This window comes from Vulpes lagopus, chromosome 8 (assembly GCF_018345385.1).
Source record: "Vulpes lagopus strain Blue_001 chromosome 8, ASM1834538v1, whole genome shotgun sequence".
Lineage (NCBI taxonomy): Eukaryota > Metazoa > Chordata > Mammalia > Carnivora > Canidae > Vulpes > Vulpes lagopus.
This window is the reverse complement of record NC_054831.1, coordinates 104655408-104680235: the sequence shown is the minus strand read 5'-3', so window position 1 is coordinate 104680235 and position 24828 is coordinate 104655408. Positions and strand designations below refer to the sequence as shown.

General features: G+C 54.7%; 1 protein-coding gene across 2 annotated transcripts in view; it reads right to left on the bottom strand.

The window, feature by feature from the left end:
• MAP1B (microtubule associated protein 1B) overlaps nucleotides 1-24828 on the bottom strand; it is an 85476-nt gene that overhangs the window by 23390 nt on the left and 37258 nt on the right. Inside the window, exons 1-2 of one of the 2 annotated variants that reach the window (XM_041765924.1) lie at nucleotides 1791-1962; nucleotides 186-268 (exon numbers count right to left, since the gene is read on the bottom strand). Coding sequence is in view for 1 of the 2 variants with exons in the window: in XM_041765923.1 (XP_041621857.1) it covers nucleotides 186-268 (83 nt within the window). In the remaining variant the exon portion in view is untranslated. Of the gene's footprint in view, nucleotides 1-185; nucleotides 269-1790; nucleotides 1963-24828 lie in introns of those variants that run through there. The other variant, XM_041765923.1, reaches the window with a different exon arrangement.

Below are 24828 nucleotides of genomic sequence, written 5' to 3'. Positions count from 1 at the left end.
CGTTCCACGGAGGGCAGAGGGTGGAGGGGGGCCCGAGGGCACAGGACAATACAGAACTTGCTGGAGGCCCCCAGCAGCTGGGCCCGGTGGGGAGGGAGCGCAGAGGGCTGCGCAGCAAGCCATTCTCTGGGCTGCACCCCGCCCCGCACCCCCCCAGGCCCTGCGGGGAGAGGGGCCCACCTTACCTCAGTGCTCACGGCCTCATCCGAGGGGTTGATCAGGACCACGGTCTCCAGGACGTCACTTCGGTGATGAAGGATCTTTTGTCCTGCGGACACAGGGGACAGACCGCAAGGGAGCCCTTAGCTTTCCCGAGGGAATGTGCGCTCCCGCCCCCCATTCTCAGGCCGCCCCCCCTGCCGCGGCTTTCAGCCGGAGAGGGGCCCTGGACGCGGCCTTTGTCATGGTAATGGGAAGGCGCCCCCACTGCCCTTCCCCGGAGATTAATTAGGAGCCGCTGCTGAATGGCAGCCCGCCCCCCGCTGTGGGGGACAGGCGGTGGCTGTGCCCCAGGGCCTCCCTAAAGGGGCGGGCTTGCGGGGGTCCACAGAGCCCGCGGGCCTGGGGAGGACGTGGACAGACTCCCCTCTTCGGCACGGGACCCAAGGTGCGTGGGGGCGCGCGTGGCCAGGAGAGGCCTGCTGCCCAGACGCGGTGGGGACGAGACCCGTGGAAGGGGACCAGAGGGCCAGGAGCACGAGGCACAGGGCAGCTGGCGTCCCTCAGAGCTCGAGCTTGCGCCACGTGGCTGCTGTGTGGACTGAGCAGGGACTCGGGCGCCACGGGGGATGGGGCGCTGGGCCGCCGCTCCGAGGACCCGCGGAGGCCGAGGGACGTGCGTCCCACCCAGAACGGGCCAGAGGGGTGGCTGGAGGGTGAGCAAGCAGCGGGGGGCCGGCGGCTGGGGTGGGGGCTCTGCGCGGGGTCATGTAACCCCGCGAAAACCTAACACAACCGAGTTGTGTGCGTGAAAATGGGTAAGGTGGCAAGTTTTGTGGGTGGTTTTTCTCAATTTCCTCAGAACTTAAAGCAGAGTGATGACAGGCCCGAAGGGCGGCCCAGCACCTCTGGCTGGGTGGCCGGGGGACACGTGGACGGCACCGCGGGCCCAGCCCGGGCCGCACCGGGAAGGCCCCCGAGCGCCCAGAAAGCGCACACCGACCTAGCCGGCCGCACCCGTGAGCCGTCCTCCCCGCTGTCCCATGTCGCCCACGAGCCAGCAGGTGCCCGCCGGGGATGGAAGCAGCCCCCGCGACACCTGAGCGGCGTTGAGCCCCCCACGTGTCAGCATGGACACCCTGGCCAGCGACCTCGGCAGGGGCGCTGTGGGGACGCAGAGGCCGCGAGGGGCGGGGGCCAGCTCCAGGGCCACGCGGCCAGCGCGTGTGTGGACCCGGTGCCCTGGCTCAGGGGCAGCCGCCGGGAGGGGGACGCGGCAGGGACGGCGCCAGACCCAAAGCAAAAAAAAGAAGAAAAAGGTCAAAGGTAGCAGCAAACCCACACGAGGGAGGGGACAGTAAGAGAAGGTGTGCGAGGTCTTACTCCGAATGCCTGGAAACCAGGAAAGCCGCAGACAGGACAAGGCCACGTGGCCCGAGCAGGCGGAGCCCCGAGCTCCCAGCAGGATGCCCGCGCTGGGCCGCAGAGGGCACAGGCACCCCGAGAGCCACAGCCCCCCCCGCCGGGCTCAGCTCTCAGGGCCCCACGGCCCAAGGCGCCCACAGCCTGGACACGGACACACGGCGGAGGGCAGCCCCATTCTCCCGAGGGCCCCGGGGCACCCCACTCACCGCCGCTGCACCGCAAGCACCAAGTCACGGCCGCGGGGCCGTCCTCCCCCACGGCCACCTGCAGACCCCGGAAGGGTCAGGGGTTCCACGAGCGCTGCTCCTTAGGCCCATGACTGGAAATACCGGGAGCAGGGACACGGACGGACGGCCGCGCCGCCACCACAGCTCCTCCAACAAAAGCCTTTTTATAGGATTGGATTTAAATGAAGGAGGGGATTTAGGGGGGGTTGGGGGAGAGGAGCTTGAAGCCCTTGCCCCAGGCCGGCTGCTGGCAGAGGCCTTCCCTGGCTGCCAGGGCCTCCTGGCGTCCCGCCTGCCCCCCCCTCCCGCCAGCTCTCTGGTCGCCCGACGCCTGCGAAGCCGCATATTTGCGGAATGTCTCACGCCGGGCTGCCGGCCAGGCGTTCTGAGGGAGAGGCCACCACCCTCGCCTGCAAAGGTCTCCTTCAGCTGCTTCAGAGACAAGGTTCCCAGGAAAGAAAGACACTGGGCTGCGGCCTGCCCCCCTCCCCACGACCGCAGGAGGCCGCCCGCACAACGCGAGGCCCTGCTCAGCCTCGGTCTACGGGAAGCAAATGCAGGGGCTCAGCGGACGGAGCGGTCACCGCTTTGATAAAAAAGCCCCCCCCCCCAAAAAAAAATAGAAGAGAAAAAGAAACCACCCTTTGACGGCTTCCCCACAGAACTCGGGGCAGCAGCGAGGGCCCGACCCTGGGGCGAGGGGCAGGTGCACGGCGGACAGAACAGAGGCTTGTCGCGCCCCAGCCCCGACGCTGCAGGTCCATGAGGCCGCAGATGTCCATCTGCGTCCTGCCGGAGGCTCGGAGGCCCGAGCTAGTAATGGCTGGAACGCGGGGAGGGGTTTCCAGTCGTGCCAAGCCTGATCGATCGATCATCTGAATCCGTGCGTCTTCCAGGATTGCGCGGTTTCAGGGCTTGCGCCCCCCCCCCCCCAGGGACCCTGAAATCTCGGGATGCCAAGGGTCTTTGCCAGGCGATGCTTCTGGGGCCGCCCCCCGCGGAGCCGAACAGCCGTGTGCAGCACAGGCTCTGCCCCGGTTCTGAAGAGGCCACCAGGACTCGATCCGGGGACACCCGCCACTGAGGAGTGGCCACCACCAACCCCCGTCAACCCTGGAACCTGCCAATCGCCCACAGCCAACCCTGCGGCCCACACGCGGGCCACAGGAGCCCAGGTGGTGACATGATCACGGTGGGGCCCAGCCCAAGGGGGGGGTGCTGGATGCAAGTCCAGGACGCGCTGGTGGACGGGGAGGCCCCAACGACACCCCCGGGCTGCGGGTCCCTGCAGACGCCCCGCAGGACGGCAGTGACTCCATGGGTCTCAGGATGGACACCGCGTTCCCGCTCCCACGGGCAGCACCACCCAAACGTGCTACCTCCAGCTTCCCGCGCAGCATGCCCTAGACACGGGAAGAGAAGGGACGAGGGGAGCCTCCGTGTCCGCTCAGGACGGGGTGCTGGCGCCGCTGGAACAGATGCCCCGGGGACCGGGAGGGGCAGTGGGGCCGGGGAGCACCCCCCGCCCCCCGCGCGGCCCGGCCACACCTGCCTGCCCCTCCGGCCCCCTCCCCAGCTGAAAACCAGACCCGATTCTTGACGGAAACGGAATCTGATCACCGTGATCAGCCCCACTAAAAAGTCTGATGCGAGGGAGCAGAAACTTGGAGAGGGTTAAAGAGGACTCTGGAGTTAGAGGCTTGGGATAAGGGACTGGGATTACTGGGATAAAAGCGAGGGCTGGAGGTGAAGCAAAGGCCACAGGCACAGACTGTTGTGGTTGGAGGGAGAAGAGAAAGGAGGGAGGGCAGCGGGCAGGGAGGGAGGAGACAGAAAATAAAGGCCGGGCGTTGTCCAGCTCTCCCTCCACGCACCCAAGTGGATTTGCAAAGACAAAACCTCTGGCCTCCAACCTCCACATCCATAAGAACACTTCCCAGGCCAAAGTTTAGCTAAATGGAGGAAATCAAGAAATGCAAGGAACTCTGTGCAGGGACTAAAAATTATTTACCAACAAGTCTGCCTGCAGCTTTTATTTTATTTATGTATTTATTAAAGATAGTATTTATTTACTCACGAGAGACCCAGAGAGAGAGGCAGAGACACAGGCTGAGGGAGAAGCAGGCTCCCTGCAGAGAGCCCGATGCGGGACTCGATCCTGGGACCCCGGGGTCACGCCCTGGGCCCAAGGCAGACCCTCAACCGCTGAGCCCCCCAGGGGCCCCTACCTGCAGCTTTTAATGACAGGTTTTTATTTGGAAGCTCGCACGGGTCTCGTTTCTGCAGGAACCCACGTGGTAACTCGAAGCAGACACGCTAAGCGAAGGAGGAGGTGTGCAGACAGCGGGCTGGCGTGGGGGGGTGGGGGGGAGCCCACAGCAGCAAAGCTCTCCAGAATCTTCTTACAACTCAGGGGCCCAGTGGGAAGGTAGGTCCTGGGCTCCCTGGGGGGGGGGGGGGGGGTCCATGCAGCAACGCGGTTTCCTCTGTTGGTTCTCCCAGACTCCCCCCCCATCACTGCTAAGCCAGGAAAACCGAGGGCGGGGCCGGGGGTCACAGCTCCCTGGAGGCCACAGGAGCCCCCTCCCAGCAGAGGCCTCCCCGCTCCCAGGAGGGTGCTCCCCCAACAGACGAGCTGTCAGCGACCTGGACCGTGATGCCACGGTCCCCAGGGGTGCACAGTGTGACCCAAGGCAGGTACCTGCTGTGCCACAGACTGTCCCCCTGCCCCCCTGCCCCGAGGCGCACCCCAGTACCCCCTGCCCCGACTTTCCTGGCAACGGGGCTGCTTCTCTATGGCAAACAGGCCTGTTTGCTTCTGCCTCTGTTTCCCCTCCCGCGTCATCCCCGAGCCCATCGCACAGCTCTCCAGTCCCATGTGTGTTTAAGACGGAGAACCTAGATTCCACTGCAAACAAGCTCGGGAGCCTTCCTTCCTCAGTGATTCTTTTTCATTTAAACAAGTCGATCGTTGCTTAGGAATGAGACAGCTTCTCGAAGATTTTACCTTCGACACCTTCTGTGCAGCACAGAACTTAATCGCTACAGCATCGGAGTCTACACTGACTTTTCCCTGCATTTCCGGGCTTTGACCCTCTCTGTGCCATGACCATGTAGTTTAGTGTCTCGTGTGTCTGCCCATCCCTCCACCCCATCTTTCTCGGGTTCTGCACCACCTTCTGCGCTACGTTTCCCTGAGCACCTGACGCCCAGCTAAGCACGTAACCCAAAGGGCCCGGCCTGCCAAGGCTGCCCCCTCACCCCAACCACGCACCCTGCGCACAGTGCAGGCGGAGCCTTGCTCCTGGGGCAGAGGAAGCCCCACCTTGCCCTTCGCATCCCCTCCTGTTCTAAGCTCTGGGGAGCGGCTTGCACTGGGCACAGACCCGATGGGGACCCTGGACGCCAGGTGGCAGCGGGTTCTTGTCATACCCTCCCTCTCAATCCCCTCTATGGGGTTGTTCTCCCGAATTCCATTCTCCTGGGGTCTCCTCTTCCCTCTTCTCTTCCCCCCCCCCGCCCCTTTTTCAAAAGCCTCAAGGCTGAGGAATGAGAATCCAGGCTACCAAGGGTTCGAAGCAGGAGAGAGTGAAAGAAAGAAGTTGGATTTTTTTTTTCTTTTGCCTCAATATTCTGGCCCAGCTGAAAAAAGCAGAAATAAATAGCATGGATGGTATTGATGACAGTCTGGCTCCCTGAAGAACAGCTAAGGAGAAACTGCAACACCAACGTGGGCTCTAGCCAAGGGGGAGAAGACACCCTAAAAGTCGTTTCTTCAACAAGGTACAGATTTTAGAAGGCTGCAACTGGGGGTTGGGGTGGGGGGCGGGAGGCACACGGAGCCAAGGGCCCTGGGCTTCCTGTCGGGAGACCAGCTGTCACCAAAACCAGATCCACATGTGTCTAGTGCTCTAGTATTCCCACAGCACCTCCCTCCGGGTCTGTGCCCTGGAGCCCTGATGATGATGGCACTTGTCCAAGGGTGGAGCCGGGGCCTCTGGGCCACCACAAGCTGGGAGGTCCCAGTGCCTGTTCCCTAAGCAAAACCTGCTGCAGACAGACACACACACTGATGCCTCTCAGGCACAAGAAGGAAAGACCTTCTGCTTTGAAGATTCGAGGAGTCCAGCAGCCATGGGGAGAACCTCCTACCCCTGAGCCTGTGGGAACCTGTCACTCCTACAGCATAAGAAACCAGAATTGCCTCATCTCGTAGAATGGGGGGGGGGGGGGGCAAAGGAGCTCCAGCGACAGTCCCATGCCCCCCGCTGTCTTTAAAGATGAAAAAGACGAGCCTCGGGGGTGAACAGTGGCCTGTCATAGGTAAGCGACTATTCTACCTGTATGGCTGCCAGGGCAGATCCTATGCCCACTGCAGACAGTTCTACTTGGGAACAGGTGCTAAGTTACTAACAACACTACCTTTCATTTGTGCTGCACTTGACCATTTATAAAGTTTCTGCATGCAGGTTACCTCAGGGTATCACAAAGATTGTTATTATCATCCCTTTTTTTTTTTTTTACAGATAGGCATAAAATAAGCTGTTAAAAAAACTGAAAAATAAAACCTAGTTTGAGATTTGATTTATCCATTCATGAGAGACACAGAGAGAGGCAGGGGCACAGGCAGAGGGAGAAGCAGGCTCCCTGTGGGGAGCCTGATGCAGGACTCAATCCCAGGACCCCGGGGTCACGCCCTGAGCCGAAGGCAAACACTCAACCGCTGAGCCACCCAGGCGTCCCTTAAACTAAGTTTTAAATCTAGCCCCTCTGACTCCTGATCTCTACTCTTGCCACCGACCCTCAACGCTTCTCAGACTATGTTAGGAGTTTACTTGGTCTAAATCTTTACTTTTTAAAAATAAGATTTGCCTGAGATACATTTTCCTCAGAATGTTATAGAGTACTCGCTGCATTTGGGATATGGGTCTGGGGAATTCTTTGTTTGGGAGATACCTGCCATGTGCCTGATGCCCTGCCAACTAGTAGCTTAAACCATGAGATTGCCAATCTCACCCTCATGTCAACGCAGAAATAGCACTTTCCTGTGGCTCAACAATTAGACTTCACCTTCTTGAGGTCAGAGCAGGTTTTTTAATTTTATTGGTCTTCTCCTGGCCTTTTAAGAGATGTTGTATTCCGTTTACTAAGAAAGTATGAATTAGGGATGCCTGGGTGGCTCAGCGGTTGGGCAGCTGCCTTCAGCTCACAGTTGGGGATCGGGGTCCCACATCAGGCTCCCTGCATGGAGCCTGCTTCTCCCTCTGCCTATGTCTCTGCCTCTCTCTCTCTCTCTCTGTGTGTGTGTGTGTGTCTCATGAATAAATAAATCTTAAAAAAAAAGTATGAATTATTTAGAGGACACAGTTTTCTAGAGACTAATTTAGGCAAATTAGTGCTACCCCTTCATAAACTACCACTGAAATGAAAACATGGTTGGGATGCCAGCCCTATCCTGATGGGGAGAGTTTAATGGGGGTGCTGGAGTTCTGACAGTGTCTCACTTGGAAAGCCTAAGTCAGAAGTGATGTCTGAGACACAGCAGGAGCTCAATCAATATTTGATAAGGGGATGAATAATAAAAATGGCTAAGATACACTGAATAACTGCTCTGGGTCAGCCACCGACCTAAGTTCTTTATGTAGGGTCATTGCATTCAATCTGCACATTCATCCTATGACGAAGGCCCTATTCCCATTTTATAGACATGAAAAGTGAGACATTGGGCAGTTCAGCAACAGCCCTAGGGAATAAACAGTGACACGAGGCTGGAAGCCCAGGAAGTCACCGTCCAGAGCCAGGCTCTTAGATCATGAAACACTTTAGTTTAGTTTAGTTTTTAAAGATTTTATTTTTAAGTAATCTCTACACCTACTGTGGGGCCTAAACTCACAACCTCAAGACCAAGAGTCACATGGTCCACGGCCAGGTGCCACCCCCACCACCACAAAAAGGCATTTTAAAGGGACAAAGGAAGACAGATGACAGCTGGTTTGATTTGGGGTCTGTTGAGTTTGAGGTTCCCATGGGAGAACTGGGTGGCCCTGTCTAACACACCAGCAGAAACATGGACGCGGGGCTGAGGCAACATGTTGGACCAGATCTGGGAGCCATCAGTGTATTTTTAGGTGATACTCTTGGAGCGAGACCAAAGGGTGAGTACAAGAAACAGAAAGCCCCCAGAGGTGATGGAGAAAGAGCACCAGAGAGGTGATGGCACCACCACCTTCTCTGCTCACCTCCTCCCCAGCCCCTGAGGTGACCTGTGACTGCGGTGCCTTCTTGATTTGTAAACTTAATCCACCTCCACAGAGAAGAGAGTTGAGGCTGACTATTCCAAAGACTTTAAATAATCCAATAATAACTCGCATCTGCTTTTCAAATCCAACCTCAAACATAGTACTTGGACCCGCACATCACTGCCACGTTACATTGCTTAGCCTGTGGGCATGGCCTTAATTTCTGTCTGGGACACATCTGCCTGGTGGACAACAGACGGCCGGCTGGCGCTTCCGGGGGTGTAAGATGCCCCATGGTCATCTGGGGAACTCAGTACATGCACAGCCCACTCGCAGTCTGATTCAGAGGCCGGGGGTAGGGCCTGGGGCTCCACATTTCTGCAATCGTTCAGAGAATTCTGATCGTCCTGAGGCCCCTTGAGAATCAAGACAACATAGGCCAAAAAATACGCTACTGGTCAGCAACAACATAGCAAGTGATCTTTTTTCAAGTCACCCTCACACTGGTCTTCATGTGTTACTAGCCCAGTGTCCCAACACACTGCCAGGATTATTTCCCTTGGGAGCCCGTGTGCTCATTAAAGACTCCAACAACTTTCCCCAGTAAGGGCTGATGCGAGGAATCACCTGACACTTTTATCTGACACTTAATTTGCCATCAAACTCCGGCCGCTGATTGAATCCAGGGAAACCGCTGACCTTTCACCCCCGTCTGTTACCGTTTAGAACCAAAATCATCAGAGTCTTCGCGCTCCAAGCTGGATCCCCTAAACACAGAAATGAAACGAGGCCTTCTGGTGCCAGCTTTCGAAAAGGTGACAGAAAAAGCAGAATGTGAACAGCTGGCCTAAGAGACGTCACACCTGCATCAGACCCCTCAGACACCTTAGCTCTAAGCCGAGGCCTAACACCGGGCTGGTTCTTCTGCCCAGGACAGTCGCACGGGGACAAGGCTACCGCAGTGGTGCCTGCCACCCGGGGGGGCCTCCGGCAGGTCAAGGTGCTGACGTGCAGGGCAAGGCGCAGGGGACCTGAGGCCCGGCCGTGGCTGACCCAGCGGCTGAGGAAAGGTGGTCGCCCCTCACCGGCCGGCCGTGGGCCCAACGTGGGCCCGTCTCTACAGCCGTTGGCCTAACGCCCAGCCCACCCCAGGAAAGTGTGTGATTTTTTGTGGTTTGCCTCGTTGCGTGTCCTCCTGCCCGGCCTCGCCCAGAGGTGGCGGCGGCGGGGGTGGGGGGGTGGGGGGGTGGTCCCGGCGGGGGGTGCCCAGCGCGGCCAGACCCACTACTGCCCCGGGCTGGGGGCGAGGAGCCCCCGCGAGGACTTGCCCTCGGAGCCGTCCAGGGGCGCTCACGGCCACGCTAGGCTGCGTGTGTGGCGGCTCCCGCTCCGCCCGGTAGAGCGCAGGGCAGGAGGTTCTCGGGACTTTCTCCGGCGAAACCCTTCACCGGCCACTGGGCCCCCCTCGGCCCAGTGCAGACCCTGGCGCTTGGCAGGGGACGCCGAGCGGAGGCAGCGGGCACGCGACCTGCCTCAGCAGCCTGTCAGCGGCCCCTCAGCAGCCTCCTCAGGACGCCCTTGCGCTGCGCCTCCACCCGGCCCGCCAGGCCTCAGGCGGGGGCTCCTCGGCTTCGTCCTCCCCCCTCACGGCATCTCGTTTCCCGGCCCTACTATTAAAGTGCCCACGAGGCACCCCGGCCTTCACCAAGCCGCCGCGTCCATTCAGTTGACACCACGTAACGGACACTTTCAGCATATCGGATGCTCGTGCTAACGGGTCGCCGCATCGTCCTTCCATCCCCGGGGCACAGCTGGCTTCAAGGGTGCTAGTGGATGACCCCGACCCCCTTGGCCCCACCTAAGGCCTCATTCCTACTTACACCTCACAATCCGTGCCCTACAGACCCGGTTGGCCTGTTGTCCCTCTGGGAACATCTCCTGTCCCCTTCAGCTCCCAGAACCGTCTCCGTGGCAACATTCTGAGGCTGCTGGATGGTCCCCGTACCCTAGAACCCACTTAGAGGAAGCGTATGAAACCGTACACGAGCCCTCGGATCCGACTGAACGAGGCCGCCTCAGCTAACAGAACGCTGTCACGTCCTTGTGCACGTCTCGGGGCAGCTCGCCTGGACTTCCCGGGAGGTCGGCACTTGCCCTGTAACCCTCACAGAACCCAGGCCAGGCGTTCCACCCACAGGCATTCAGGGACGGACGGCCTTTTGCACAACAGGACAACTAAAGATACAGACTTCCGTCTACTGCGCACGCCGCCCACGTCATTTCTGAATTGGGATTTAACACAATCATGCGGATTGAAATCCAGCCTTTAGGAAAAAGAGTAAATCAAGAGATGGACCTTCCAGAACCTGGAAAACATACCCCTGAGTCACCACTAGCAGAAAGCTCACTGCCATACGTAAATAAGAAGGAAACAGGGTCTATCTAGTTCCTCTTATGTGATCAGGGCCACAAAAACATCCCCAAGGGTCAAGAGTTGTTTGCCTTTTTTTCACAAGTAAACAGTTCTGCCTCTGGTCACCAGCCACCACTTATGGTTCCTAAAAGAATTAAAATAGGGCATCGTTGGCAAGATTTCGTTTTGATTTTATAGTCAACTATGAGGTCACTGCCAATGGGGTGCCACCGCATGTCCCCACACCACACTTGACCTTCTCGGAAGATTGTTGCCGAACAACTGTATCTGCAGACCTAGGATAATTTGATGTAGGAAACGGAATAAATTCAGGGTCACGTATTTAGTTAATATTCACTCGACAGGCAGAGATTTGTATTTGACACAGGTCAACCCAATCTGGCTGAGGGGCATTTTCAAGGCATCAATAAATGTATTCTGAACCAGCAGACATAGCTTCCCTGAAGACAAAGGCGCAAAACCTACCGTGCAGACATGACTCCGACAACAAGTAAATACTACCCTCTTCCATCTTCTTTTAAGAAAGACTGAAATTCCAGAATGACTTCAGAATGAGTTCAGGGAGGAAGGCTAATAAACCGGGGACTAGGGGAAAAACTTGCTTTTCAGAAAAATCCCCAGATTTCAATTTCTATGAGAAATAACAGGTTTTCCTAAGAAAATTACCGTGCAGAAAATGACTTCCTACATTCCTATCTTGCGTTATCCTCTGTTGGTTGCTCTTTATGTATTGACACCCTTGGAAATAGATGCAATTACGGATAAGCATGCTAAGCACAGTTCTTATGAGGCACCACTCTCTGTTCTTTCACAGGAAAGCGTACGCTGGGAGCACATCCTGTCCCAGGAGAAATGCTGACGGGTAAGCCAGCCCGGAGGAAGAACAGACTGACTTGGACTCCGCGGCGTGTCCCCTGCTGGAGTATCACCCAAAGAGAGCATCTGCTTCTACTCCCGAGAGCAGCACCGAGCACTTCCCCACTTATTCTGGTTGGAGAAGCAGAAGCCAGAGCACACCTGAGCCCTTGGGGCTCAGGACCCGGAGGGTAGCCTGGGCTGCACAGGGATGGGGGCCCCAAGGAGGGGTGAACAGTGCCTGCCTGACCTGCTCCCTGAGGTCAGCCACCCAAAGAGGGGAGGACCTAACCTGTTCCTGGTCACCAGCCCCTGGAAGGACAAAAGGGCCCCCCAAGCCCAGGAAATCATGATGTAAATCCCGGGTCAGGTTTAAGGCTTCGGCATTCTTTTTCTAAGAGATTAGAATGGCCTGCTACTTTCCCAACTGCAAGGCTGGAGTGCAGAAGGCCAGAACCTGGTGTGCTGGTCACAGTCGGGGATCATACTAGAAGGGTCCGGCACTCTCCCCAATCTGGGTTTTGCAATTCAGTACAGGCTGATATGGAGAGGCAGGTACCGGTGGGCTCACTGCACTCCAGATAGGGGCAAAGCACACGGTTTAAGAAAAGGGACCGTTTTCCATCCTCCCTCCAGGCAAATGAACGTGACCCTTCCATGGAATCCTGGCCTTTTTCAATGAACAGGCACCAGGCCCTGAAATGCCTCCCCTCTTGCAGAGGACAATTCCGGAACAGGCTGCGGATGCGGCTCTGGAAGCAGCTTCCTAATTGAAATCAGACCAGCACACCAGTTCCAGGTGAGGAGGATGCGCTATCTTTTGCAACGTTAGGCCTTGAGAAAAGGAATCTGCCCTCAGACAACAAGGACAGAAAATGGAAAAGAAATGAAGTTTCATATATAAGGTAGGTCCCCTCCCCACCACACACACTGGCATTTGACTACATATTGTGTAGCTTCAGGGTACTGCGGCTAAATAGCGAATCTTTAAAGTTTCATAGGAATTTCAAAACATCTGTGGAAGCAGCTCAAATTTATGTCCCTTTTTTCCCCTAAAAGGATCTGAGCTGCTGCTCTCAGGTGTCTTCTGTACCATTCTGGAAGATCTCTGCACTGCCTTTCTTTCAGAGCCAGTAAAATGCATGATGAAATTTTCTAAATGTCTCATGTCTACAAAACCGCTTTGAAGATCAAGTTACATATTTTTCTTATTATGAAAAAAATCAAGGGTTCTTGCAGCAAAGGTAAGAAGTCCACTGACCAATACTATGACCTCTGGACTTCTGATGTCAGACGTGAAAAAAAAAATTTCTCTTCCCTAGTCCATTTTTTTTCCAACATGAAAAGCCTGTGCATTTTGATAAGCCTCCATTAGAGAAACCATTATTTTCATGTGCTGGTCTGTTTTTATTTGATTTAAAGAATGACAGCCGCACAAGGGTATCTAATCGGACACTAGAGTTACATGGTTGGACGAGCTTAAAAAAATATTCTGAGTCTCTCCTATTAATAGATATTAATTTAAGTGGGCTTGATCGTGTGCCCTCTCGAGCTTGCATCTGAGTCTTACGATCTACAGAGAGAGGTGGCTTGTCCAGGGAAGTCGCAAAGAAAGAACCACCTCATCCTTTATTAACATTTTCTGGAAGTTATGATGACTACTCTGGGATTTCGTCTTACTTTCTATTCTCCCCATAGGTGAAATTTTTGCCATGGTTGAAAAAAACTCAATGAATTTCAGACTATGGAACAGATGCTGCGGAAAACATCACAGGTAGGAAAGCATACCCTTCTGCTCATGTGTTTCCTATAAAAACTTGTACAACGTTGTAGATTTGCATCCTCTGTTCCCCTCTGTTCTCTCTCTCTCTCTCTCTGTCTCTCTCTCTCTGTCTCTCTCTCTCTCTCTCTCGTTTGTTTTTGGCAATGTCTGCACTTTGGCCTTTTCTGCATTGCCTCTTTGGTTTCCAAGCTTTCCAACTCACAGAAGGCTGTGCGTGGCCACGGAGGCCAGGACCCTGGGACATGCCGTGGGGGAAGCATCCTGGGGCTGAGCGCTGAGCTATGCCCCACAGGTGGTTCCATCTCTAGGTCAGCTGCGCCAACCACAGCCAGGGGCGGAGCCTCGGGTGCCTGGTCTGGGGCATTCGCACCTGCCGTTCCCGCTGCCTGGGGTACCTGTCACCTCTCATTTACTTGACTGCCTCCGATTATTCCCCAGGTCTTAGGGACACGGCACGACCGTTTGGCAGGTCCTAGAGTGCCCCATCCCAGGGCGCCAGCACTCCCATCCTGCGCCCACGAGCACAGCTCGGGGCTTCGGTGCACGGTTAGCACGGAGGCCCACTATGATGTCAGGGGTCAGACTACACGACGGACTCTGGGCGGCATGGCCAGGGCCTTACTCACCAGCGGAGAGGGCCGCGTGGAACAGCCTCCCGACCTGAAACTCTAGTTCAAGATTTCTGAAAAGAATACGGTAATATTGGCTGAAGTACGGATGGAGAATAGTTGAAAAGAGGCTTTGCCAATGAGGCAGATGGAAGAACAGAGAGGCTGATTTAGGCCGAAAGTCAGAGTTAGAGATTTTTAAATCGCTGCACAAAATGTATCCAGCACAAGCTATGAGCCCACCTATTTGTGAATACCCAGGAACTGGCTGTTAAAATAGGTCACTGACTGAACCTAGTCATTAAATAAATGACTATTTGCATACACATACGGGCCCTAAACCCAATCGACTGGCCATTTAAAGGATCTTAGAGCCAACGAGGCACATTCCCACAGACTGGCTGAGGGGCTGGTTATCTTAGAGGGCGTCCGGCAGCCGCCGTGGAAAAGGCAATGAAGCAGCAAGCTAATGGCTCGCCGAGAACCAGCAGGCCTAGGACGGTGGCTCATGATGCTGCTGACATCACAAGCACATGCGGTACTCGTGAAAATGACACAGGACGAGGCTCGATGGAGACCGAGTAAATCAGGATCCGTAGAGTCAGGGCTGACACCTGGAGGTTGGCCAGGTGGGGATTCCGATCACCAGGCAGCTTTGGGAGGGTTTCGAAGGGCTTGCGTGTAAGACGGCCCCTGGATGGGCCCGAAGAGGGGAGGGAGAGATGAGGCAGGACAGCAGGCAGACAGCAGGGAAGCTCCAAGCCCTCGGGGATGAGGCCGCACGGTCCAACTGGGGGCGTGGAGCCAGTAACCCAGGTTTATAGAAATGTCCGTCTGCACAAATCTATTCCAAATCCTTGTTTTTCAGACACAGACATGAAGTCTCAGAAAGGCTAAGGGACTCGTCCAGAGTCAGAGAGCAAGATCATGGCCGAGCCGGGAGTCAAGCATGTGTATCCTGACGTCCAAGCCTTTTCTTTCCAAAAGGATGACTGCAGAGGCCAAGAAGGCTACCACAGGGCCTCCTGACCCCAGAGCTGTGTGATCTAGGCGCTTCCTTCCTACACCTATACCCATGCAGCAAACGGAAACTGTGTTTTTATCATCCATTAAGTGGTGTCATCTCAAGTGACCTAAAGGGTCTCTGATTCTTAATCCAGATGTTGCTCAGATTCCGGAAGCCAAGGATGGGCTGCAAGAGAAGCAACGTAAGCCCAAGGTCTCAGGCTACCTGTTCGGGGCAGTGACAGCAGAAATATGGGCTCCCATCCACTCAGGCTAATACTGCTGATGGCTCATCCTCTCTTAGAGAAAGAGTGGAGCGGCAAGCCTAACTGTCTTATCTACAGAACACCGTAGAGCGGCCGCAGGGATCTCCAACACAGAGCGTCCGGCGAATGTCCTCTCCTTGGCTCCTCTGGTTTGCCCCTCGTGGGAAACTCCAAAGGATGGACGAGATGAAAACCCTCGCACACTACCCTGGAAGTCTTCACGCCGGGTGGCATCACCACCCCGAGCAACCCTCACTGCACTGTAACCAGTAGTCCCCCGTGCACGTGCAGAGAACGTGCAGAGAACAGTCTCCGAGTGGAGGGTACACAATTTTTTTTTTAATGACAGTGATTTCATATTTACTAAGTCCCTACTATGCTGGGTCCCTCACGATGCATGGAAACAGCACAGCCCCTGGGCTCCACTGTAATGGAATCCGAGGTCAGGAGCAAACATTTTGTGACCATCTTTGTATTTCTTCAGAACTGCTGCACCGGCATGAACATGCAGTAACGCACGTAACTACCAGCAGTAAGGTAGTGAGCTGTTTATACAGAGCTCCTTCCTTCTGTTCTAGATTAACACCCTTGTTTAAAAAAAAAAAAATGCTTTCCTTTTCCTTAGAACCATTTTCTTTTCATCTCTCCTCCGAGGAGTGAGATAAAAAGGGAGAAGAAGAAGATGCCCTTCTCATCATGTCACATCAGAGATCGCTCAAGTTGGTAACTATGAGAAGACGTCAGAGGAAATGAAGGGGCCTTGAAGCTGTCCCAGCACCAAAGACTTGAATGAGGGGTAAAAAAAAAAAAAAAAAAAAAAAACACAAAACAAAACACTTCTGCCTCTGTGTTTGGCTCTTCCCTTTCTCCCCAGCTCAGATTACCTTTCAATCACCCCAGGTTTGCCCAAGTGACGCGCCACATCCTTGATCACAGAATGTCAGCCCTCAGGCACCGCCACGTCAGCCGAGTGCCTGGGCACCTTGCGTGGAGTGAGGCTGCCTACGGCGCTGCCTCAGACTTAAGAGCCCATCAGGACCTCCCAAGGGGCTGTCAGTTCCGGCTCCTTCAACACCCGTTTCTCCCGCGCCGTCAAGAGAGCCGAGTGTGAGCAGACAGTGCAGAAGCCCCAGGGGTAAGAAAGAAGGGCAAGAGGAGGTCAAGAACATTACCAACTACGCCAACGGCAACTGTCCCAGTTCATCCATCTGCCAGATTTCTTCCTGGCTACAGGGGCAGGCGGCCCTTTGGGTTGAAAAGAGTCTCGGACAGAAGCACTCCCAGTTCACTCATCCCTCCGCTGCAACACCAGTGCTAGGACTAGGATCCGTGCAAACCAGACAGCCACCATCTACTGACTGCTCAGATGTGTTCCTTGCATATTGTAACATTAATTCTGATCGTCAACAAGAGCTACATGATGAAATTCACTGGTTATGTTGAGACACGAAGTACAGAGAATTTAAGTCACTGGGCCAAAGCCATGGCTGGTGAGTGGCAAAGTGGACATTCAAACCCAGGTGCACCTGGAATCCAAGTTCATCTTCTCGGCCCCCAAGGACCACCAAGTCAAACACCCTGGCCAACTCAAGCTTATCCTCTTCTCTGTCATCTGACTCAGACCTGTGATTCTTATGGGTGGAGCTACCAAAATCTAAAGGAGAAGTGGTATGTTCCTACTAGGGCCAGCGTGTGGCCGAGGTCTGGGAGCACCACGGCTCTTCACGTAATGTAAACAGTGTGCTCTGCAGTTAAATAACCATGGGTACGTGTCCTGCAGCCTTCCTGGCACATGAAACCTCCCTTTCTCTAGGCCTAAGGCTAGACCTCACCTATCCCGATAATACCCCAAGGCCCAGGACCAGTGAGCACTTAAATTCTGTGGTCCGTGTAGCTTTTTCTTGAAGATCTCCAAGGACAAAGACTGTCCAATGGCCTCTAGCAAGTCACACGGAGGATTCTGGTCCCTGAGATGGAAAGTGTGCAATCCCTTCCATTTGCCTTTTTTCTACTTGCTGAGGATGGAGAGGTCTTACCAGTCCGAGGTCGCCTCTACACCCGTCTCAAGGAATACAGACCAGCCCTGTCACTCTCTGACTGACCTACAATAATATACATTCTAGCATAAAATGGTTGCAGCCCAGGCCACTGAATTGATAAAAGGCGGCACCATGAAACGATTAACCACAGGCACGTTTATCAACCCTTCCCACGGAAAGAGGCTCATTTCTAAACAGTACCGTCAGCCAGACTATTTCCAACCTATACTCAATTCCTAGACAACAGTCATGGTTGCTGAAATAACTGCAGCTATTTCTAGCCGGGCAAAATAAATACAGGCTGAAAGAAAAGTATAACTTGTAGTAAAAGATCTAACACTATTGCTCTTGATTAAGGATGCTCTTTGCTCTTCAGCATCTTCTCCAGAACAGCTGGGGAGTGGCTCTCAGAAGCGGGTTGTTTTGCTTTTTGCTTTCAGGGCTTGTGTCTGTACGTCCTCCACATGCAGGACAGTTGCCCACACGGCCCATTCTCTCGGTCCCTCATCGACAGGATCTTTCCTCCTGCTTCTGGATTCTCATCCCAAGCTCAAAGGGAACGTGGAAATACAAAACCAAAGCAGTGGTGGCATTCCTTCCCTTGCTCGGTCCCAAACCACGTTTCTGCCTTGCTCCACAAAAACCGAAGTTGCCATGTGTTTTAGTGCCAGCAGACCCCACGGACAGATACGGTGAGGATCAGGGGCTGGTCAGGTGCTGTTCCACCCGATTCAAAGTCGGACTTTACGTGAACAGAGCTGCAGGCACCACCACCCCCTCTCAGGGTCAATCAACCACAAGAAAGGTCTGGATCCCACATTGCCCACAGAAAACGGTTCCTCTTAATATTGGGCTCAGACTCAGATAGGAATTTGGTATGAAACTTGAGTTCTTGGGGCAGCTGGGTGGCTCGGTAGGTGAAGCGTCTGCCTCTGGCTCAGGTCATGACCCCAGGACTCTGGGATCGAGCCCCGCATCAGGCTCCCTACTCCGGCGAGGAGCTGGCTTCTCCCTCTCCCTCTCCCTCCCACTCCCCCTGCTTGTGCTCACTCTCTCGCTCTCTGTCAAATAAATAAATAAAATCTTAAAAAAAAAAAAAAAAACTAAAGTTCCTGTAAGGCCCCCAAGACCCATCTGAAATCTTTACAGACATTCCTTTCTTGGCTTTTGTCATTCCATGCCTAGGCGGCTCCCTCTAAAATCCATCAACACCAGCCTTTAATGAACAGTAAGAGAGTCTAGAGGGCCCCTCTTCCTCCAGGGCATAAGGATGTTTTTCGACAATGCAAAATAGCACCCGAAACACAGAATTTCATACACAAAGCCAGGCTGGAAGATAGCCAGCCCTTGGGAAGCAGCCCATAGCGATACTTTTCCTTGTGGTAACGTATCCTATTTGCCTTTCCAGAGTGATAATAACTAGCATCGAGTAAGTGCTTTCCACTTTCCACTTCCCAGGAGCTCTCCAGACCCTGGACATTTCTGTTCCCTCCAAAGACACAGAGAGTTGTTGCTGCTTCTAAGGATTCCTATGAAATGACTCTACATGTAGGCATAATGGGGTGTGATCTGTTGTCCTCGTGTATTAAGTGTATCATGTCAGAGGTTTGTCGTTTTCATAGATCAGACCTACATTTAAGACATTTAACGTACTCTCACGTAGGAATACCATGGCTGACCCCTACATAGCCTCCTTCAAGGAAGCACCTCCGGTCATGGTCTCACAGGTGATAGGCTCGTTCTGTTTTGCTTTGTTTCGGTCTGGACCACACACGGCACCTTCTCTCCCAGAGGCAACAATGAAAGAAGCCAGGGAGACAAGTTCAGATCCTGACATTGCGGTTTGCCGGCCACGACCCCGGGGAGATGATTTAATCTCTCTGACCCTCAGGCTCCTCATCAGTAAGCGGGACTCTCTGCACACACACTCCGTAGAGCTCTCGTGAGGGTGAGATGAGGTCTTGGGGATGGCAGCCGGGCACGTGGGCACTCAGCGATGGTCGCGGCCCTAGTCACTGCACTAACCCAACTGGATGTATGGCCCATGTCCTAGACTCCGCCCCTGGCCTCAGAGTCCTCCTGTGTCCCAGAGATGCCCCGATCACCTCCGCTGGGCACCCTCCGCCCCACAGCCTCAGTGCCTTGGACTGCTTCCACCTCGCCTCACATCTCATCCTCCTCTTTCACTTCCACCGACCACAGGTCTTGCATCTCGCTAGGAAATGACCAGAATCCCAAGCTGCCCTCGCTCTACCAAAGAACATGCTGGCAATGCTCTTCTACTTGGTCCTCCTAAAATCACACGGCCCAAACACCATCGAAAACGTCCCCTGCTGTGTTCAAGGGAACCCAGCCACATTTTGCAGACACCTCTCTCTCTTCTCTCCAATTGCTTTAGGTTTCAGGGCCAGTCAGGACTGCGCCCCGTATGATCCATCTCATTGTAAGGAGCCCAACAGGTGCCAGGGGACAGAGAATGATAATAACTAGCATCTAGGAAGAGCTTTCCACTTTCCACGTGCAAGGCAGTGTTGAGAGCATGTTGCCCGTGTTGTCTCCTCCACTCCTGTCATCCCCCAGGGTCCAAGAGCAATGGCTGGAAGCCTTGGACTCGGCTTCCCCGGCGGTGACCCATCAGCCGAAGGCCCTGAATCTTCTCTGGCAGGTATGGGCCATCTAGTCATTCTTTCTACTTCCAGGGGCCGAAATCAAGAACTCCTTCTCGATTCTGCTGCTCACTTGCCCCCAGAATGCCCTGCACCCCGGTAACGGGAGACGTCCTCTCAGGCCACCCCGGGGTGGGGGGCATGGGGACTGCGGCCAGCCTCTGGATCCCACGGCTGCTACTCCCAGCTGCAGCTGCTGACCTAGGTTTCACTGCTCTTTGCGTTTCAAATAAGTTAATAAAAGCAACGAACTCACTAATAAATTGGAAATTTGTGCTTAAATCAACGATGACAAAGGCCTTTGCCTAACCCAGCATGCCCGGGCCAGCAGGTCAGTGATGCCCCTGACCATGCGGGGCCTCCCAGGGGTCACCCTGGGTTCTCACTAACGCCGCCCTCTCCACGCAGGGGGAAGAACGACACCTCCGGCAGGAGAGCGAGGTGGCAACAGACAGGAAGGCACCGTGCTGCCCTGTGGCAGACATAGCGAGTGAGCTCGGAAGAGCAGACCAGGAATAAAGAAAAGAACCCCGGGCCCCTGCGTGGAGCCTGCTTCCCCCTCCGCCTGGCTCTCTGCCTCTCTCTGTGTCCCTCATGAATAAATAAATAAAATCTTTAAAAAAAAAAAAAAGAACAGAACCTCCCCAGGGAAATAGAAGCAAAATAGTAGAAGTAGTAATAATTCCGTACCAACACACTTGCCTTGGTTGCGCCTTCGTGCGGCATGAGGTCTGTGGGGCATTTTAACCCGGGATGGCTCCTGACTTTATTCCCGACCTGGAAGCTTTAGTCCCAAGTTATGTCCCAAAGCTCATTTTGTCAACCTAAGGAAAGGGGTTAGTTCTTTTGTCAGTTTTTCTTTTTTTTAATGGAAAACGTAAACGCCGTGGCTCAGGCTGTGGGAAGGGGCGTGGGGAGCACGCTGGCCACGGGGTCGGAGCCGGAGCTCGGGGCGCCCCGGGCACTTCTGCTCTCACGGGCAGACCCACCATCCCTCCCCAAAGGGGGGGAGCCCTGTCTCCTGGTGGGACAATCGGCAGAAGGAACCCAGAGAGTCGGCGGGGCCATTAGGACGGACACGGGCACTCGGGGCTCGGCCACAGGGCATCATGGGCCCCGGGGACTCATGGGGACTGGGCTCCAGCCCACAGGCTGGGCTCAACTGCCCGCCCCCCCCCCCGCCGTCCCCCACGCTGGCCTCCACATCCCTTCTGAGCGAGGAGGGGATGGAAGGGGGACCCATGGCAACGGCAGGGCGCTGCTGCTTCCCACAGCGTTTCCCAGGACGAGGCGTCCGTGAGCAGCCCCAGTCAGGGCCCCGCGGCCCCGCACGTTTGTGAGATCGTGTTCCACGGGGAGTGTGATGTGGGTCCGGCCCGCAGCCTGGTCTTGAGAACCCAGGAGCTAGCCTGCTGCAAGGGGGCAGGGCAGGGCCGGCTGCCTGTGCCCGTGGGAAAGGGAGAGAGCGGGACCTGCGCAGAGGTGCTCAGCAAACAGCTGAGGCACAGGCGGGGGGCTCAGCAAACATCTGTCCATCCATCTGTCCAGAGTTCCCAGAGCCAGAAGCCAGGCACGGCCACGCACAACTTCCCGACTCCAGTTCTATGTTTTGCACTCGCTCCTGGGACCTTCGGGAGGCTTCCCCTGCCTGCAGGCGGCCCTGGTGTCCTGGTGGCTCCTCCCACGGAAGCCCGTTGCTCCTTCCGGGCGCAGCACAGACCGGCCAGGGGCCCAGGGTCCACGCAGCAGCCACACTGCTCGCTCGGGCCTACCTGCACGAAGTTCCCCCTTGGAAATGGTCTCTTTCAAGAAAAGCTGGACTTTAAAAACAAAACAAGACCCGGCTGATTTATAAGAAATGTCATAAAAAAATTTTTTAAAAAGCATGAGGTTTTCCCAAATACTTTCTCTTGTTCCACGTGTTTCCTTCCTACACCTGCTGTTGGTCAGAATACTTGGGGTAGGAAGGGGGGAGAGAACAGGGTTAGAGGCCTGGGTCTTGCAGAGACAACACATTCCCATTTTAAAAGGTGAGGGGCCGACTGCTTAACTGGGTCACACCATTCTTAGAGAAAAAGAAATACCTTGTGTTTTTCTGTTTTTTTAATGTATATAAAACAAGACAGAAAAAAATTTTAAAAATAAGACAGGATAATCTACATACATAATCTGCTAGAATGTTGTTTGGATTTGTGCCTTTAAAAAGAATCACCTCAAAATAAATAAATATGAAAATTAAAATTAAGATTAAGATTAAAAGTAAAATTAAAAGAATCACCTCCTAAATGAACTGAGGAAATCCCATATCAGATCCCAGAACAGTAAAAGGACATGAGTAGGAAAAAAATAAATAAGGAAATCCAAGTAAAGTCCGCAGTAGTTTCTCTAACAGCATCCCACCAAAGTCGACATCTTCCTTCTGACTAACGCATCCTGGCTACGAAGCCGCCCGCCCCGTGGGAGCAGAGGCTGGGGAAGGACCTACAGGCGCGCTCTCCGTGATCTCTGTGTATGTCCAAAATCACTGGAAGCCCTGTTATAGCTAAGATCTAAAAACGGTTCTGGGAATCCAAAATTGTTCAAAAATAAAGGTCAGGGATGCCCAGATGGCTCACAGTTGGGTGCTTGCCTTCGGCCCAAGGCCTGACCCTGGGGACCCAGGATCGAGTCCCGCATCGGGCTCCCTGCATGGAGCCTGCTTCTCCCTCTGTCTCTGTCTCTCTCTCTCTCTGTGTCTCATGAATAAATAAAACCTTTAAAAAATAATAAAAATAAATGTCAAAATAAGTAAGTAAATGTGAAAAGTGATTAAGGGCACGCTCAGGCCGACAGCACCCACCTGGTCCCCGAGAAGTGAGGCAGGGAGCCATGCGAGGCCCAGGCCCACAGAACCAGGCCCAGGGGCACAGGATGCCCAGAGCACGCAGACACCATGGGGAAGTAGAGGCCACTATGCAGGACGGACACCCTGAGGCCAAGCAGCAGCTGGCCTCCCCCGAGCCCCCCTCCCCCCGAGACGGTCATTCTCCAACCTCTTGCATCCTGTTCCCTGTCGCTTGCACACAAACACTTTTTAGGGTCGAGGGCATCCTGGAACCTCCTGGCCCCACCTCCGTCGCCCCTGGATCCGCCAAGATTGACCCCCACGAGAACGCAGACCTCCCCGGCGCCCGGCTCCGCTGCCCTGATGACCGGGCGCTGCCGCCCGGGGACAGCCGTCCCGCGCCCACGTCGCCCTGGGCTTCGTGTACTCCTCGCCGGCAAATCAGACCCAACAGGCTGTTCCAGAACGTTTGCATCCACCTGGACACCAGGGCCCGTGCACGATGCCTCGGACACGAGGCCAGTTGCCAGTTACCACCAGAGAGAAATCTCAGCCCATAAGCAAAGGAAACACCAACCCTGTGCCCCGCGGGCCATGGGCAGAAAACCCAAAGTGGGGTCGGTAGTTGGTGTATAGTAACATCCTCTAGGAAAAGCAGACACGGGCCCTGGCAAGCTGCGGCGTTGGTTTAAATGGGCCAGTCTGCTTGTGTTGCACATGAAGCCGACACATTCGTGTTTGTAAAAACCAAGTGGGAATGAGCATCCGCCCAATTTTAAGGAACAGGTGAAAACTTAAACACGTAAAAGATGTGGAAACAGCCGGGCCCCTCCTCAGGTCCTATTAGGAAAGTGGGATCCCCACAAACACCATGCACAGCCAGATCCTGAAACAAGCCTAATCCCCGCAGAGATGCCCCCCTCCCCCCGTGGTGCATGCAAGTGGCTACAGGAATAGTCAGGAAGGAAAAGCCAACAATCCCAGAGACGCTGGCTTTGAGGAATAAATTTAAATTCCTATTTTGAATTTCATTTGTCTCACTTCCTCTGGCTACAGGGTGTATCTAGAGGTTCAAGAGAAGACCGTCTGGGTGCCTGGGGGGCTCAGTGGGTGAGGCGTCTGCCTTGGGCTCAGGTCATGATCTCGGGGTCCCGGGGTCAAGCCCCCCGTCGGGCTCCCTGCTCAGCGCGGAGCCTGCTTCTCCCTCTCCCTCTGCCCTCCTCCCTGCTTGTGAGCTCGTGCTCTAAGTAAAATCTTTAAAAAAGAGAGAGAGAAAAAAAAAAAAAAGAAAAAAAAAAGAAAAAAGAGAGAGAGGACACTTCCTTTGTGCTCCCACCTCCTGCCCCACCACCACCCGTTGTCCGCCACCCTGCTCAGCTCCATGGTTCTGAATGCAGCCCGGACAGAGGAGGGACACAGGAGGACAGAGGCCTCCCCACTGAGCGGGCTACACCCGGGGGCGTCCAGGGGAGCTCCAACAACCTGTCTGCAAACTCAAGCTCTGCAATCGCAGGAAGCGGGACCCTAGGAAGCTCACCAAGGACCTAACCATCTTTTCAGCCCAGGCAGCAAATCGTCAACACGTCCTGTCAAACGTAGGGACTCACCAGGTGTATGCTGAGGATCCGCAGAAAAACAGGCCAGTTCTGAAGACGGGGAGGTTAGATTCTGCTTACCACCCCTCCCAGGTCTAGTACATTTTTCCAAGGGGAGATAAATCGTTGGGGTAGAAAAAGGAAAGGTCTCCCAAGGTAGTGTGGAGGAACAGTGTTGCCTAAGACCTTGGGGGGGTGGGCTCCATTCTCAACCGCGCAGCTTCCAGAAGACTACAAAGGGCAGAAACCGTGTTGGGTTGGACATGAGAATATCCGTTAAAATAAATACACACATTTTTATATGTGAAAGTTGCTCTTGTGTTTACAGAGAATGACCATTTCCCGAATTGGCTGATTTACCCAAAAGAAGTTTTGGGAAACCACGGTCCTGAACGCTTCTCTGCACAGGCCCTTCTACTTCTCACATTGACTTTTTATTTGGGTTTGGGTAAGAAGGTCTTGTTTTTCAGTCTATAAATCTGTCAGCGAAGACCCCAAACTGAATCCTCCTCGGGCTCACTTTGTCGTCGGTAGGGTTTCCCAGGCAACAGCCTCCAACCCCAGTCCATCGAATAGCCACCAATTTCCTCCCTTGACATCTCTCCCAAGGCCTCTCCGCTCCCAGCTGGCCACCCCCATCACCCCACTAATCCTCCGGCTGCACCCGGAGGAGGGCATGGGCAGCGCTGGGGAGGCCCCGTGA